Source organism: Fistularia commersonii, chromosome 30 (genome assembly GCF_037954325.1).
Source record: "Fistularia commersonii isolate RoL2024-O1a breed Wild chromosome 30, RoL_Fcom_v1.0, whole genome shotgun sequence".
NCBI classification, from domain to species: domain Eukaryota; kingdom Metazoa; phylum Chordata; class Actinopteri; order Syngnathiformes; family Fistulariidae; genus Fistularia; species Fistularia commersonii.
Window position 1 is genome coordinate 5962303 of NC_141313.1, and position 17691 is coordinate 5979993.

Genomic DNA, 17691 nt, shown 5'->3' on the forward strand with positions numbered 1-17691 from the left:
TGAATAGGGTTTAATTTTTTGTTTTACATTTGGAATCCCACAAAATTCTCACTATTTTATATGAGTGGGTCTTTCTGTCATCTGAAAGATGAATAACACTGTACTTCAACATGATCCTCCATATACATCACCAGAGTAAGACCTCTTCGTCTCTTCGCGCTCTGAGACCTGTCAAAGCGCACCAGGATGTGTTTGGACCAACTTCGCTGTCAGTCATACGCATTTCTGGCCTGTGATTGGCTGTTGGGACAGGAGGCCCCGCCCAGTTGGCCGGCAGCAGTGTAGAAATGACACCGTGGGAAAGCAGACCGCACTAAACGGAGACGCTCCGGGCGAACGGTGGATTGATCCAACGGACACGCGAAAGGAATATTTTTGGACGAGTCAAAATGAAACGGAATCACGATTTTAGCTCCTCGGACAGCGAACTGGACGAGACAATCGAGGTAGAGAAGGAGAGCGCAGATGAAAATGGGTAAGTTCCCCGGGAAGTTTTCGCCTCTTCGTCTTAAAAAAAGACGGTTGAAACTTGAGGTGGAAACTTGACTGTTGCGTCTCTTCGAAGGAATATCCGCTCCCCCCTCGGTTCCATGTCCCCCACGACCACGACTCAGGTGCAGGCGAGGAAAAGACGCCGTGGGGTAAGCACACAGTCGAACCTGTGAGCGGCTGCGGCACGAATAAACCCTCCCAACCTCCCCACGGCCAATATTAACGAACTCTTCTATCGGCAGATTATCGAGAAACGACGCCGTGACCGAATTAACAACAGCCTCAGCGAGCTGCGCAGGCTCGTGCCCAGCGCCTACGAGAAACAGGTGGGCGACTTCCGCCTCACTTCCGCCCTCAGTTGAAGTCTAAACGTGGAAAGCAAAAAAAAAATGCTCATATTTATTTTATTTTTGTTGTTGTTTGTTTTGCGGATTAGGGCTCAGCCAAGCTGGAGAAAGCAGAGATTTTGCAGATGACCGTGGACCATCTGAAGATGCTTCATGCCGCTGGAGGCAAAGGTAGAAAACTCTTGCTGGATAAACACGTTGATTTTTATTTGCATATTATTATTGTTGTCATCACAACCTACCTGTCTGCCAAATTTGATATAATTCATGTCAGATAAAGTTTTACAATTTTTTTGTAAGATTATTTTCTTTTCCTTTTTTCTCTCATATAAACTTACTTAACTTGCTAATCCTAAATAATAAAACTCTTAGACTGTAAATCCCGCAAACAACACAGGTCAATATACAGAAGGGAATAAAAAATAAGAATAAAAAAATTAGGTACTTAATACAACGGGACGGATTTTTTAAAAATAAATCCTTCAGTCATTTATTCTCGTTATTCTTTTGCTATACTGTGTGACAGGCTTTTATTTATATAGAGATATGAGTGTGTGTGTGTGTGCGCGTTCGTATTATTTATTTATTTATTTATTCAAATTTATACTCTCAACTGTTACAATAGTTCACTAGCAGTATTCCATGTCTATATTTCTTTTTCTAAAAAGTTGTTTTTTCTGGCCTCCCTCCCCAGGTTACTTTGATGCCCATGCCCTGGCAATGGACTACCGCGGTCTGGGTTTCAGGGAATGTCTGGCTGAAACTGCTCGCTATCTGAGTATAATAGAAGGCTTGGACAGCACTGACCCGCTAAGGATCCGCCTGGTTTCACACCTAAACAACTATGCCAGTCAGAGAGAAGCCCATTCCAGCCTCAATCACCTGGCCTGGGGCTCTGCCTTCGGGTCCCCGGCAGCCCATCTTACCCACCCCCTCCTCCTGCAGCACCAACAGGGGGCACCAATGGCTCAGTTACCCCGTAGCGCCACCAGTAGCCCACAAACGCCCCAGTCGTCCTCATCCACCTCTTCTTCATCCTCTTCCTCATCATCCACATCAGAGACCCACCTCCAAGGTAGGCGTAGTGGCAGTGCCACTCCTCACTCGGATCAAGGCCCGATCCGCGTCCCGCCAACTACAGCCGCTCCCACCACCGTCCTTCACCCCGCCATGGTCTCCTCGTCGGCTTCAAAACTCTCCCCTCCGCTCATCTCCACCCTCTCGGCATTCCCCTTCCCCTTCGGCGCGTTCCCCATCATCTCCCCGGCCTCCACCATCAGCCCCCAAGCACCCACACCTGGCGTGGGCAAACCCTATAGACCCTGGGGGATGGAAATAGGGGCTTTTTGACTGAAGTGAAAACCCATTTTACACATATGTATTGACTCACCAACCGGCTGAGCTGGATGTTCAAGGACTTTTTATTACCCTTTGCTAAGAAAAGTGCTATTTTTTTCTATGCTGTTAAGGATATAGCTATAGGATTTTTATTTTCTTGCTAATGTATTGTGTTATGTATAGAAGAAGAATGGAAGCACAAGGAGGGAGAGCCACGACCGAGAAGCAACAAGAGTGATTTATTGTGCTGATTGATCTCTGTTCCTGCCCACTGCTTTAGAAGTTTCACCCACTGTTTTCAGCCTATCAGGAATGGCTTTTCCAGATGGTCAAGCAGTCGCCTGTCAAGTTCCCCCAGTGAATCCACCCCCCATCCCTCCCATCCCACCCTGACCCTTTGTTTTGCCTCTGAGCTGAAACACCCAGCGTCACTGCTCCGGTTACACAGAGAGGCAGCGTGAAAGGAAGGCCCGAGGTGCTTGAGAGTCAACCCCTTTTTACAGCATTTTATGAGGTGGAATAACTGAAACCAGGTGCTTGTTTGACGAAATACTGGGAACAGAAGTTAGTTACCAGCTTAGTTGAAATCAGCTTAACCGTGATTTATTCGCCATCTTTGATGCTGAAATAGTGCCTTCCCCCCCGCCTTATCCTCAACTCTGCAGTCCAGTCTCTGAATTTCTTTCCAGCAGCTCCTCCACACATTTTTTTTGCATGTGTAACTATTGCATTTTTTTTTTCCCCCATATTTGTAATCCAACATGGCCTTTGTTGCAAAACAAGTAAACACATCAAACTAATTTCTCTCTTTCCCTATCTCCTCCTCTTCTGATACCTGGTTGTATCTTATTCCGAGCGGATATATTTTAGTTTTGTATGCAGCACAAGCAGTCACTGACAAATCTGGTTTCTCCACTTTTCAATGTTGTAACTGGTGGTAATTGTTTTCCCTGTAATAAAAGCGCTCTGTTAATCACCTGTGGCTTTATCGGCGTATTTATGTGAGCAAGTGAGCCTGCCTGTTCTTGGGTTCTGGTGTGTGTTTATGTAGATTTTGTGTGTGTGTGTTTGCTTGCCGATGCCTGCGGTTATTTGTGTGCGTGTCGCACAAAGTGACGCCTGCTATCAGAGGACGCTGCCTGTTCTCTCGTCGGCCCTCTGTGTGTTCACAGGAAACCATTAACAAGGAGGGGATATCCTGGACAATAGCAGCCTGGCTGGCCCCATGTGCTGCGTGGGAACTAGTGCAGAAGGAATGAAGGAGGGAGGGAAGAGGATGAGGAAGGAAAGGAAGAGGGGATGGAGAAAAGGGTGGGAGATGGAAGGACAACGGAAACAGGTGGATCAAAGAGGACATGAAGTGCGTGTGTGTGTGAGAGAGAGAGAGAGAGTAGACGAGGAACAGGTTTGTCTGTTTGGCATAATTGCCCACCAGCTGCACCTTCTGGCCCGAGCGCCATCATCTCTTCTGCTGAAACAAGTTCATGCTCCTGCCAAAATACTTTTGTCTCCCTATCTAAAATGTCTGTCTCGTTTTACATGTCCGTCATTCTTTCCCTCATTTCTCTCCTGTGAGTCATGCACAGCCAGGTAGTGATGTAAGACACAGACACAAAGCCAACTTTTTTTTGTGACAGCTTAGCTTTTGGCTTCCTCTGGTGGTAGGCAGCAGTACTTCAGGAAGAATAAAGATGGGGTAAGAACAAGTTCTCTTATTTTTTATGCAGGTGGTTTGTGACTGCATCCACAATTGAAGAATAAACATTTCACACACTCTTTTAACAAAAGGGCTATTCAAGTTTCTAACTAACTGTAACTGATGATAGGGAAAATTAGATTTTCTCTGTCTTTTAAGAAATGAAGCAAAGTTGTTTTTAGTTTTAAATCATTCTAAATTAAGTTTTGTTCTTATGGTTGGTTTCTATTTTGATTTCAAATTAGATTTGTCTAATTCCAACGACTGACTATTTTCATAAAGTGTGATAAAGTGAGTGAGGCAACATGAGTTAACTGGAAATTAGTCACATTTAAATTTATCCAAAAAAAAAGACACTGAAAGAAATTACTGCAAAATTACTCCTAAAAGTTATTGCCACAGAATTAGATGATTATTGTGAAAAGTGTGACAAAAAAGGGACACTAATTATTTATATTCACTATAATTACTGAAATGATGTTTTTATTACATTTGTGTTCATGTTCAAATCCAAGTGTGTGAAATATACAATGATACCAAAGAATGTGGCACTGGATATCTTTATATTCAGATTTTGTAACAAGTAATGATGCATATTTGAAAGAAGACAGTCACAGCATCAGATTTATTCACTGAACCCCAAATCTTTATTAATCACTGCTTGCTCACAAAGATATATGTGGAGAGGAGGAAACACACAAATGGATTGAAGAGAGAGAGAGAAAGAGAGAGAGAGAGAGTCAAAGAGAGAGCAAGAGAGAGAGAGATTCAGAGAAAGAGAGAGGGAGAGGCAGGATCGTCACCGTCTGACAGTTGTTATACTGTAATGCTGTTGTTTTCTACTTCACCGTATTAATATCACATTATGGCACAAACATACTCGTCTACCTGCTCATTTTCTGAAATACACACACACACACACACACACATACACGCACACACACATCTATGGGCAGACTGTGTGAGTTCGACCGACAGGGTTCAACCTCAGTGTTCAACACCCCTGGTTGCAGACGAATTGGATGCTTTTAATACACGTATACAGATGGAAACGCCATGTTCACCAACCATTGTTGCTGCGAAACCCCTTATGGCTTAAATAGTTTCTATCCTGGGCCAGACTTTCGGTGGCATTTACAGTTGCTGCGGTGACGGGCTGAGGATTTTCTAGCGGTACTCTAGCCTCTAGGAAACGGAGAAGGTTATTCATATGCTCTCAAGTTAAAGATTCACAGTAAGAAGTGTGATCTCAGGTCCTTGCCTGCATCTGCACTTGGACCTCAGTTGTGTTTTGTTCTCCAAACACGCGACTGAAACGTGACTGGATGCTCGTTCTTGGTCTGAGATGTTTCCGTGAGCTTTCCGGGTGCCAGATGGACAGAATTTTTCGCAAGCATCTTGTGTGCTATGATTGGCTAAGTGCCTGTTCATGTGGAGAACATGTGAGTGAGCATTTCTACGGAATATATGAAAGTGGGAGGATGAAGAGATTGCGGACAAAGAGGATGAGGATGGGCTCGTTAAATGCTATAGTGTTCTCCTGCTGCTCAGCCACGGTCTACCTCACAGGAGTGGATGTGCAACGGCTTGCAGTCCCCACAGAAAAGCAGACCGTCCCCTTTCCTTCTGCCAGCTTTCTCGCACATGTCCCTCACGAATTCGAACATTGGCAATAAACTGGATGGAAAATCACTCCAACCGGACACAGATCCAATTTTGTGTCCGGGCCGGTTTGGGTCAAATGAGTGAGTGCGCGATAGAGGGGACGAGGGGATGGAGCCAGGATGCGGGCCTCGCAAGGACGCAAACAGTCACAGCAAACATCAGCTAGCTGGCAAACTCACAACAAACACCTAAGCCTGTTACCACACAAGGGAAACCTCAAAGAAAAAGATCCTCAGGCTGAAATAAATGAAAATGAACACATTATTACATCCATATATATGCAAGGAGAGGAACTTATATATAAAAATGGCACACTGCAATCAATACTTTTGCTGCTTGTATTGTACTGTATATAACAAAAAAAGAAGTATTTACAAAAACCAATACCCACTATCACTTTCTCATTTTTCGGTATTTTGTTTTTCTTCTCAATTCAAACGGAGCAAAAACGTTTTGGAGGCGTGGGCGGGAGATGTTAACTTTTCCTATTTTTGAAATCATCTTTTTTTTTTTTGCGTTTTCTTTTTTTAAATCCACCCCCGACCCCATTTGAACCCTCCCACTGTCTCGGGGGGTGCGGTGTCTCAAGCCGTGGTAGTTTCATACTTGTATGGGGGAGTATGGGGGGTGGAGAGGTGGGGACACGTGGGAGAAGCTGGGAGACGGATGTGGTCCTCGGGGTTGGTCGGTGCTGTGGGTGGGAGGGGGGGCTTGGAGGTGGGATGGAGGAGCTTCTCACGCTGTCAGCTCTTCTCTCAATTCCTTGTTCCTGCGCACCTCCTGAGCATGTTTTTCCTGTGAACACACCCACACACACACACACACAGGCGTGCATTGCTCAAAACACCATCTCTCTTACACGATCCTTAAGGCATCAACGGCAGATTGACGCATTTAGATCATTTCCTTTATTAAAAGTATTAATACCACCACTGACAATGCTCCACTCCAGGAAATAGTCCCATCCAAATTAACACCATCTAAGTGTTTTTAAAACTTGGTGCAGTAAAATGATGGTTTTAGTGATTTGTAATTATACGGGATACTTAGATCAATGTTACTGCTACACTAATGTATACATTGCATTTTATAGTTGTGCATTTTAATGTCCAAGGTTGTTTAAGGGCGCTGTATGGTTCTGGGACTTTTGATTTGCACATTTATCTTAGCCTGTTTTTATCATCATGGTACAAAATCCACAAAATCGAGAACGCCGTTCTCCCAGCTCCGTGGCAATGGCTTTCAGAGTTATGAATGGCCTTGGCCAGGCAGAACCCAAGGGGTCATTTAGAACAGAGGTCAGTTTTAAAGCTCCATACATCTGGAACGATCCCCTGGAAAGCTGCCCCTCCCGCCTCCTTTAAATCACAGCAGAGGACATTTATGTTTACGTTGACTCTGTTTCCGTTGCTTACTCGAACTTTAAACTCTCCTATATGTTTTCTCTTGACTCCATAAGGACCGTTTGAGATCAGTCGGAGATCGGTCAGTGTATACCATGAAGTGCTTTGAAGGGTCACATTGTTGGAAATTTTACTTCATTTTGCTTTTCTCAGATGATTTGGCGCACCGGCTTTCAAATTCCCATCAGTGTGGTTGTTTACTTGAGACAGTATATGTGATAAAGATATTGTGTTTCCGGTACACACAGATGTGATGTCAGCTCTAAAGTCTTCCCTCTATCTGGGTGAAACTCCTCACCTTCTCCTGCAGGCGCTCCATGATGGCAGCCAAGTAAGCCTGCCGGTTCTCCTCAATCTGCTCCATCTTCAGATGGAGCTTCTCCTCGGCCATGCGGCTGAAGTTGCTGTTCTCCTCCATGGCCTTGATCAGCACGTCGCGTTCGTGATCTCGCTTCTCGGCCAGAGCCCGAAGCACCTGTGCCTCCTGGGACTGGAAGAGGACGAGGGCGCAGAGGGTGAGTGAGTCGGGGACGGATCAATAGTAAAGCAGCGACTCACCGGACGCTGGGTCTTTGAATCTGTGTGTACGTTAAGAATGGCTGCGCAAGAATTTTCCCCCCTGCTTGTTCGTCTTCTATCGGCTTTGACTCTAAATACGATAATATTCTATAAGGTTTGCCTTCAGGCTAAAATTGCTGATTTGAACGCAAAACACCATCAAGTGTGTTTTGTGTTGACCTCTCTGTTATTGACAGGTTGATTGATTAGCTGTTGGGCTGCTGTGTTTGCCAGGTCCTTTCCCAGCCATATTGATAATCAATGAGATGCAGGAATTAGTTAAAGTCACAGGAGATCTTTTGTCTTTTCGCTCCAGGCTCAGAGGAGAGAGTGTGTGTGTGTGTGTGTGTGTGTGTGTGTGTGTGTGTTTGTGACCCTTTTGTGATGAAACATTTAAAAAAAATCAGATGGCCCATTATGAACTGTCACATATTCATGACAGCCTGACAGGGATATTGACTATTTATAAAAATGAGAAAAGGGTGGTTTCTTCAAAATGTGTGTGTGTGTGTGTGCACGCACGCGTGTGTGTATGTGCGCGCGTGCGCGTGTGCGTGTGTGCATGTGTGTGTGTGTGTGTGTGTGTGTGTGTGTGTGTGTGTGTCTGTGTGTGTTTTTACCCTTCTTTACTTTAGCTTATGTCATTTTGAACATATCTGATGTTTGTTTATGATATGTAAGAGATCGTATGGGAATGGATAAATTTGTTTTGCTGTCTGTGTCAAAACGTGAAATGCAGCTAGAAATGACCTGTATTACATTGCTCTTGCAACACTGACCACAATAGAAATATTAAACCTGAAGCCTAAAAACTGTAACAATAAAACCATCATATTGATATTAATATTTTACTGCTTTAAAGTCAAATAATGGATTCTAAAGTCAAGCTAATTTTCATTTTTGACTACGATGTTCATTCTGTGCATCTTCTGCGCATCTTCTTATTACAATCTTTGACATAAACATAGTTGATCAATGAAATACCAGACAAGTCGTCTTGCATTATATGTACTCTGGATACACTTAATTTTTTACTGAAGCTGGTTGGATACAAATGGATAATTCATATTTGAAGAGTAACAGCAGATTTATCATCATCCGAGTATCTCAACTCCCAAATTTTGACGCGTAGAGCTCTGAAAAATTGAAATGGAAGTGAGACGTGCTTACTTTCCTCCGGTCCTCGGCCGCATTCAGTTTCTTCAGGATGTCCCCCAGAGAGATATCCCTCTTCGGGGGGGTGGTCACACAGTGGGCGACATCAGACACGGGAGAGGGTGGCTTCAGAATCACCTCGAACGCCTGTCCCGAGGCCCGCTTGTTGATGGGCTTGATGTCCATGTCTATACATGAGTGGGAACAATTGAGAGAAAGGAAGAGGGAGAGATGAAAGTAAAATGTGAGACAGGAAGTGAGCTTGAGCGGTAAGACGATTCATTTAGAGCGTTTAAATAAACCAGAAGATTTGATTCTGATTTATGCTCACCCTCGAAATCTCCCATGATGTTTTTGCGAGTCTCGGGATACAGACAAGAGCAGATGAGTGAGAGGACTGAGATCTCCTTCATCTTCTCTTTGTAAGCTGTGGGGACAAACAGAGACGCGTTCACGTAAAGACACAGAAACACAGACAAAACATAATTAACCCACTTCTTTCCTCCGCGGGAGGCCTTTGATGTAAATATAACATTTCAGGGATAAATATTCATCGATCCTCAAATAAGGAGAAACCTCATCAAAGGGTGTCTGGACGAGCTGAAATGCCCTGGGTTTTTCTAGACATTTTGTGGGACCGTGGATCGGTCCCCGCAGCTGAAACACGTCCGTTCTCGGGGGATTCCTCAAACATCATTATCTATGCATTTCATTCAATCCCAATTATTTGTAAATCTCAGCAGACCCGTGCCTTTGTACATGTCACCTTTTATTATTAGCAACTAATTAAAATATTTAGAGAGTGTGTCTCACAGTGATTTACAAGAAGGTAGAATACAGATAAAAGCAAAATATTATTTTCAGCACTTAAGAAATTAAAAAAGGAAAATAGCCACCGAATAGCGTGCCCCCAGTCTTTGTTATCTGAAGGTTACAGATAAGCACGGTGGCCAAAATATGTTGAGCTTATCAGCACAACTCAATGATATGACCACCGACCCCTCGGTCCATTTATAGTCTGAAGAGTTAATAGCATTGGAGCAAATCTGGCATTTAATCATCCTGGATGCATCGGGCGACCTGCTTCCTTCTCCAGGGGAAGAGCAAAGAGCTGGAAAGAGGAGACAACCAAAAAAAAAAAAGAAAAACAGGAACCTTGTCTCACCTTCATCTTTTTCAATTTCTGTTTGTGTTTTATCGGCTTGGAATGTAATTAGCTTGTTTTATTAGCTTGTAATGTAAGCCGGGACTTCGTATTCGGTCCCGACAGAGGGAGCGGTGGTGAAATTATCTGCAACTCACTGCAGGATGCACAGTGCTGGCTGCAGGGTGGTGTTGAGGTGGCGCAGATTTGCATGTTGGTTGTCAAAGTATCGAATAATCCGCCACCTCGAGCCTCCGGGCCTAAAAGGGCTCCGTTGATTCATGATTTACAACAGGCTATGGCTGCAAAGCCAGAAATGAGATTTACTGTGACAAAGCATCTCCACGGTGGGAGTATGATTAATCCAAATCCTCTTCCTCGCTCCTATTCCCTGCTCTTCTTCCTCTGCTCTTCTCTGCATCTCGCTTTCTGCCCTGCAGACTGGCAGACGCCACCGTAATCTGATCAACTCTCAGATGAAGCTCTCACAATTCTCTGATGGTCTTGTTAACCCTCTTCCCTCAGGACGAAGAAGGAGAGGGCGTGAGTTGTGTGTGTGTGTGTGGGAGGGGGGGGGTGGAAGGAGGAGAAAAATCTGGATAAAAGGAGAGTGTGTTGGGGTGGAGATAAAGGTGCTGGGGAAGCAGAAATAGTGATGAGATGAAAAGGTCTGAGAGGGAGGAGAGAGTGGAAGGGGAGTAGCGATGGAAAAAGCCAGCTGGTGGGTTGGGGGCACCTTTCTGCCAGCAGCTCCTTGAATTGAACCGAGTCACAGACAGGGGGGATTAAAAAAAAAAAAGCAGCAGAGCTCCCGGGGAGGGGTGGGGGCTGCAGCGGCCCCCGATAACTGCCCTCAGGATGTCCTAATGGAGGCGCCCTCAGGTGGACGACACTTAAATTTGTAGTTAGCGGACCATATCGTTTCTGCTGAGGTGGGGCGGAGGGGACGTGCGGGCGGTGGCGGAGCTTTTGCAGGGTTGTGGCGGCCTCATTGAGCTGTGTGTAAGTCAAGACCCCACCGGCCATTTTCTCCCACTCCCAACCCATCTTGACAGCTGAAGGGACAAATAATTAGCAAATCAGTGGAGCAGGTAATTTGTGTTAAGTGCTGGCGTTGCAGATCAACACAGGCTGGTCATTTGGTTGTTGCTGAGATGAGGGTGTGGCCCTTCTCCCTTTTACACATAAGATTTATTCATTTTATCAGGAGACGGATATTTTCGATGACATTTGTTTTTGTTCTACAGAGAAGTCACTCCCTCCCTGTCCCTTGAAATCACTCTTGCTTGGAACCGCGGAGCAATTTCTTTTATGCCCCTAATAAAACAATGTATATATGTCACCCTCCGCTGTGACAAAAACTGAAAAAAAATCCTATTATTACTCTCAAGAACCAAAGCTATTTTCTTTTGCTAACAACTGCCTTGAACCTAATCTCAGCGCAAACATAAAAAAATATCAAATGTTAGCAGAGTTTGCGAGGCATGCCTATTTCTTTCCTTAACGGCTATATTTTAATGATTGTAACCGCGTTACTTCTTAATTCTAATGTAGATCACTTCACTGTCGGTTATCCCCGTTGGTAATATTGGCAATGATAAGTTAGATATGTTCAATAATAAGAATGCTGAAAATATGTCATACATGCCGCAGTGGAAGTCGCATTCAAGAATTGTTACCGAAAAGCTTCATACATTCCTTTAAAAGGAAGCGTAATTACACTCCGAGGCATGTAACTTCTCATCTCTGAGCAGATATTGTGATTAAGTTTACACTCAAAGTATTCGGATACTGGTACACAGGCCCAAAGCCCCCCACGATGATATGAGATGTCTGACAGGTGTGACACCACCCTCCTGTTTCAAGGTCTGCAGGCTGCGTTCAACCATCTCAGCATTCCCGAGTGGTTTATTCAACCCAGACCGCAAACAGTCTGCAAGCTACTTCCTCTTCCAATCCATCAGCTGAAGATTGCAGATCATCAATATCTATTGTGCACCTCCCCCGCCAGCTCCCCCCACTCCCTGCATCAGCCCCCATGTCATCTGTTGCTGATGCATTCTCAGTCCAATCCTCCCTTTCTCTGTTTTTCACTCACACTCTCTGTTTCCCCCTGAGAGCTCTCATCCTGCCTTTGCACCAACCACCCCACCTCTGTCTGCTGCATTGCCTCTATCATTAAAAAGCTCAGCCGCCACCCCAAGAATTCTCAGAGAAAGGAAAGGGATAGCTTTGGGGGGCAAAGAGACATAAAGTGAAAAAAAAAAAAAAAAAAATCTGTTTTTGGACAGACTGCAGATTGCGGCCTTGTGTATCACAACATTTACTCCTCCCTCCCAGGAGCTGTAATCTCACGCTGGCACAGGCTTGGCATTAGTGTTCAGCGCGTACAGGCCCTTTACAGCCCGGCCACTGAGCATCAATATAATCATACAATTATGAAGATCTTACAATGACAAGACTGACTATTAAAACAAAACATTATGGCGCCTACAATGATCAGAGGGAGGTCTCGTCATTTCATGCAGGTCTAGCGACAAATGGCTCCAATACCACACCCTGTGTCCGCTCAAGATCAACGCGATGAATGCGGCAAAATTAAGCAAATGGGATGTTTGCTTATCGTAAACAATTTTCCTTTTTGTTCAAAAAAGGGAGATGAATGGGAGAATCTGCCACTGAATCGTTTCCACGCGTGTGTGTGGGGGGGCAACGTATGGCGTGCCACCACTGTAGACCGATGTCACCTCTTCCCCTTAAAGTGCAACAGTCATCTGAGCCGGTAATGGGAGTGTCCCGTATTGATCAATGGGACCGTCTTCCTCAGGCTTTGTGCAGATGGACCCCAATAACCGTGGCAATTTAGAGGAAAGACGCGACATATAAAAGCGCTTTGCATTTCTGTTAATATTTTACCAAGATTGTTGTGTCTTGGTGCACAAAGGATCTGATTCGAGGGCACTGGCCAAGTGACCACACCTAATCGAATATGACAAGTGAGTATGATAAGGATCAGTATACGTGCTTGGAGGCCTTAATGCACATGGGTGTGCACTTTGGATCTGAGACTAGATTTATTGTTAGCATAGATGAGCACCGCATCTTTTAAAGGGATATCTCCATCTTTGCTTCATAGACACTCAGTGTCCCCATAGCCATTTTGTTGACTGACGTCCGCGAATATAATCGAGCCAAGTGAACTCGGCGACAAAGCAAGTGCTGACTGGCATTGATGATGGGGTGATGACTGCTTCCTGCTCTTTGCCCATCCCATTCTGCCTGTCCACAGCTCAAATCATGGAGGACGGAGGGGGATGCAGAGGAGGAGGCGTGGGGGGGGATAAATATAACAGTCAGGGCTCATGCAGCAGCGCAGACACCAGCGCACTTACTGCTGTCTGTCTGCATGGCCCCCCATCCATCAGGTGCCTCGCCAACCAGAAAGCAAACGCACTATCTCTTGCAGACACACTATTTACACACACACAAAACCCAACATGCTTGTGAGCATTAAATGAAGCCCTGGGTGTCTGATTGATCCGGGTTGCAGGTCATATTTGAGAAACCTAATCAAATTTGAACACAAATACAATTCTTTCCACCCTCTGTTACATGTTTTTTCAAAAATATGTTTAATATTCTATCAAATAATGTAACATCATAGATGCGCAATAACACAATACAGACAATGTAGTAGTATTTCTAAAAGAATTGGATATTCATTGATTTATATGTCAGTCATAAATTCCTTCTCGATTGCAAAGACATTCTGCAAGACCGCCCTCTCCCTCTCCCCATCTCCCACTCTCTCTCTCTCCCTCTCTCTCTCTCTCTCTCTCTCTCTCTCTCTTATTCATCCCTATAGGTGTCACCCACAAAACTGCCTCAACAGGCTTTCACCTACAGCTACTGCTACATTGGCTGGTGGATGGCCCAGTTTTTTTTTTTTGTCTGAGTGTGTGCGTGTCTGCCTGTGCAGTGTGTGTGTGTGTGTGTGTGTGTGTGTGTGTGTGTGTGTGTGTGTGTGTGTGTGTGTGTGTGTGGAGATTTGTCACGGTGAAGCGTCTGACAGGCCGGAGAGGGCTGGCGCGCTTTGCAGGGACCGGAGCAGTTGGGTGGGGTCGCTGGCGCTGCATTATGCTGCTGCTCGGCTGTGACTCAGGCGATCAAGGCAGGTGCGGCTGCGGAGATCGACCGAATGCAGCCAAAAATATCACTTGGCTTGTTTCTTATTTATTCATTGCATCTATTATAGACCAAATCCTCATCTACTCCCCTGCTTTCACTAGAATACGAACATGCGCCATTGATCATCAACGCCGCCAAAACGAATCTCTGGTTATATTGAACATTATTTGGATTCGGTGATAAACCAAACTGCCTTTGGCTCTAATATTTTTGTAGGAAAAGGAGGATTTGAATGTTTTTTTTCTAAAATAATCCTCCAAAAGATACATGCAGATGAGTTTGGCCGCTCCCTCTCATCAACCCTCAGCATCCTTTTGTGCCATGGGTGTCGCCACCGTCTCAGCATCCCTAAACCTGCGAAGCCCGCCCCCCGCCCCAACCCCGATGCCCGGCTTCGATGAAAAAAATCACACGAATGCGGTAGAAAACTCACCGATCGCGGTCTTGGCCATGTCTGGAGTGTCGTGGAGAGAGTTCGCTGGATGCTGCTGCTGCTGGTCGGGATGGAAGGACTGCTGCTAAGGCACTGAGTCAGCAGAGAAGGGGGCTGCCGGTGCGCCTGGTGGTCTGTTATGAGCTGCGTCAAGCCAGTGGGAAGGAACTAGATCATGGCAGCGAGTTTGGAGGGGTGGCTTTCAGAATAAAAGTGTCAGCTTCCACCTCCGCATTGGTACATCACAAATTATTGTCGATCCCCCACCTTCTGAACGATCAGTAACAGCAATGGTAATAAAAATCTTAATAATCATCACCATTACTGTTGCTATCTTGGCAAGACTATTTCTTCATACACCGCCTTTCTGTTTTTCAAAGTAGGATGATGAAAAAAAATATGTGTAGGATATTAATAACAACAGAGTAAAACAGTAAAAATAATCAGCTGAATCTACAAACTTCATTAAAATAAGAAAAAAAAAACATCAGAGATGTGAAGTAACTTAATCAGCTCCACTTGAAATACTACAGTAGTGCATGTAGGCCTTCGTGAAATGTTTGAGAATTAGATGGTTGTACTGTACCTGTATATCTTGTTTTTTGCTTTTTTTTATAGAGGTGGATTTCTGTTTGGTAAATCTAAGTACTCACAATTTGAGCACTCTAGCAGTTATTGAATATGAGTTGAAGCAGATAAGTCAAATTTACATTTAGATGCATAATATTCTGAAATTGAGGCGGGGATGTGGGTAAGTTAAGTGTTTCGCAGAGCACAAAGGTTATACGGCCGGCTGAACCACTTCTTCTGACAAAGCAAATATGTTTCTGTTATGATTTTTTGTATAATTGTTAGTTTTTGTGGTGATGTAGGAACCGGTCCACCGTACCGAGCATCCAAGGTATCTTGACTGAAGATAACAGAAAGGAGACATACTTTGACTATTTTCTGCCGGGCAATATTCCACATCCTGTATTTCATCATGTCACTAATAGTCTGAAGCCCTCTCTTAAAGTGATCACGGTAATTCATTATTACTGTTGAGCTTTGTATTTTAGAAAGTAATCCATCCCAAATAACTTATTAATTTTTCAAAAAGTTATTTAGCTCTATTTAGCTCTTCCTTGAACACACTTAGTGGAAAGCAGTTAGTTACACAACTCCATACATTACTCACACATTTGTGTTGCTCTGTAGGTTTCTTCATACATTTTCTTTTCTTATCTTATCTTATACTTCACTGGGTCAAGCCCTTAATCCTAAAACCCTAGGTAGTCCTTTTATTTTCTCTATTAATGTAATAACGCAATATAAATATCAAAGATAGTGAAGGGGTGTCGAAAACATCTTCAGGGAAAATGTTTTCTCAACAAGAGGAGGCAGAGAAAAACATTGATATATATTATAAAAAAACAAGTTGTATATGTATAATATACATTATTCTCAATCAAATATATGGCCAATTAGAAGTTTATCTACAGTTTATACATGGTACAATATACAAAGAAAAAAAATATAGAAAACATAGTTAGGATTCTGACATTACTTTTACTGTTTGGTTTCAATGGATTGCCTAAAAGTAATAGATTATATCGGAGTCTATGAAAAGATACACAGCATGTCCAGCTGGTTTTATTTCACCCATTTTACTAATTGTAAATATAATATGTTATAAATATGAATGTGATTACTGAGCTTGGAAAAGAGAATTTACTATAACAGAAAAGTGTGATGTTATGACAGTGAAGTGCTGCCTAATAAACATCCCATCTCTGCACCAGGATGCTGCTGGTTAGCTCACTGGACCACAACAGTAAATGACGTTATGGTGATGACAAAACTCACTAGGTGGCAGCAAATTCCATGTTTTATGAGTTTCAGGGAAGCCATGGGGGAAGCTACTTGACAAAGGACAGCAAAAGTGTCCATTCATCCCAGAATGTGGATAAATGTGGATTCAGACCCCCTTTCAGTGAAATGTGAATCATGAACAGAGTATAAAACTGGAATAAATGTGAGACATGGTCTTTTTTTACAGAGCATGTACAGTCTATATCTTGTTTAATGCATAGAGTATGGCTGCAGACCTTATGAATGTTTACACATTAACCCCAATGATGCCAAAGCAAATTTCATATCTTAATATATGAAAGTAAATGAATGATCAGTGTCAATATACTAAGGTCAATCAACATGAGATAGCAAGGTTATAAAACATCTTTGAGAAGCACATAAGTCAAGAGCCAGAGAAATCATGGCCCTTTGTGTATAGTCTGTCTCCATTGTCATTTTGTGACTGAGCTTGAGCCCAAAACTGAAAGTTTTGCAATGTTCAGTGGGTCAGAGCAGTTGCATTCTCCTTTCACACGATGGGCTCTCCATCTACTCGGAGTTGAGTTTAGAGAAGAGTAAGAGGAACCAAGGGTAGGAAGTGGATTAGAAATTCAGTTCAAGCTCAAAATACAATATCTAACGGCGAGCAGTAATGTGGCAAGATCTTCCTCTTTATTGTACTTCAACGGGAGGCCTGGCCTGGCCAACCAACTGTCATTCTCAGCAAACGTCGCAGCAGTCGCACGTTCCTGCAGACTTCTCCTCTACAACATCAGGAAGATTCGCAGGTTCCTCACGGACGATACAGCGCAGATACTCATCCAGGCTCTAGACATCTCTCATTTTTGACAACTGCAACTCGCTCCTTGCCGATGCCCCAGCGGGGACCATCAGGCCTCTGGAGCTTATTGGCGACTGTCCACCCCAACACTCAGAGCCCCTGGCTGCAATCGAACCGGTCTCAGCTCCTCTTGGTCTTGGCTCCTCAGTGGTGGAACAAACTCCCGAAAAAGGTCAAAACAGCTGCCTTTCGCCGTAAGCTGAACACATACCTCTTCACCCTACCCTACTAATCACACTTGGCCCCAACCCCCCCGCAAAAAAAAAAAAAGGATGAAAGGAATGTATGTATGTATATGGTTCTGAGATGGCTATTTGGTTGAGTGGTCACTTCTAACTTCCGACTACTGGTACTTCGGATCTTCTGTGACTGAATTGCACTTTTTGTAAGTCGCTTTGGATAAAAGCGTCTGCCAAATGACTGTGATATAATATAATGTAATGAGGCAGTTGGGTGAAGATGGCCGCGTGTGATTGAACTCTGTAGAAGTCACGCCTACTCGTATAACAACATCTAAACATAGCAAGGGCAGTTATGGAACATGATTATCTGAGACCCAACACAACAGTCCCTTTGCTGACTGTCACCAATCAGGGTC

General features: G+C 44.0%; 2 protein-coding genes across 2 annotated transcripts; one reads left to right on the forward strand and one right to left on the reverse strand.

Annotated features, from left to right (window-relative positions):
- The first annotated feature begins 310 nt into the window (after window positions 1-310).
- On the forward strand, window positions 311-3151 carry hey1 (hes-related family bHLH transcription factor with YRPW motif 1). The gene is made up of 5 exons (XM_086177826.1): window positions 311-475; window positions 566-641; window positions 735-818; window positions 929-1010; window positions 1534-3151. Exons 1-5 carry the CDS (start codon window positions 390-392, stop codon window positions 2187-2189), a joined length of 984 nt encoding a protein of 327 aa, XP_086033952.1. The 5' UTR covers window positions 311-389; the 3' UTR covers window positions 2190-3151.
- A 1346-nt stretch (window positions 3152-4497) lies between these two features.
- stmn2b (stathmin 2b) lies at window positions 4498-14594 on the reverse strand. The gene is made up of 5 exons (XM_086178516.1): window positions 14420-14594; window positions 8986-9081; window positions 8670-8842; window positions 7240-7431; window positions 4498-6333 (listed from the first exon to the last, which is right to left on the reverse strand). The coding sequence occupies exons 1-5, from the start codon at window positions 14436-14438 to the stop codon at window positions 6274-6276; spliced, it is 540 nt and encodes a 179-aa protein (XP_086034642.1). The 5' UTR covers window positions 14439-14594; the 3' UTR covers window positions 4498-6273.
- Between the last annotated feature and the right edge of the window lie 3097 nt (window positions 14595-17691).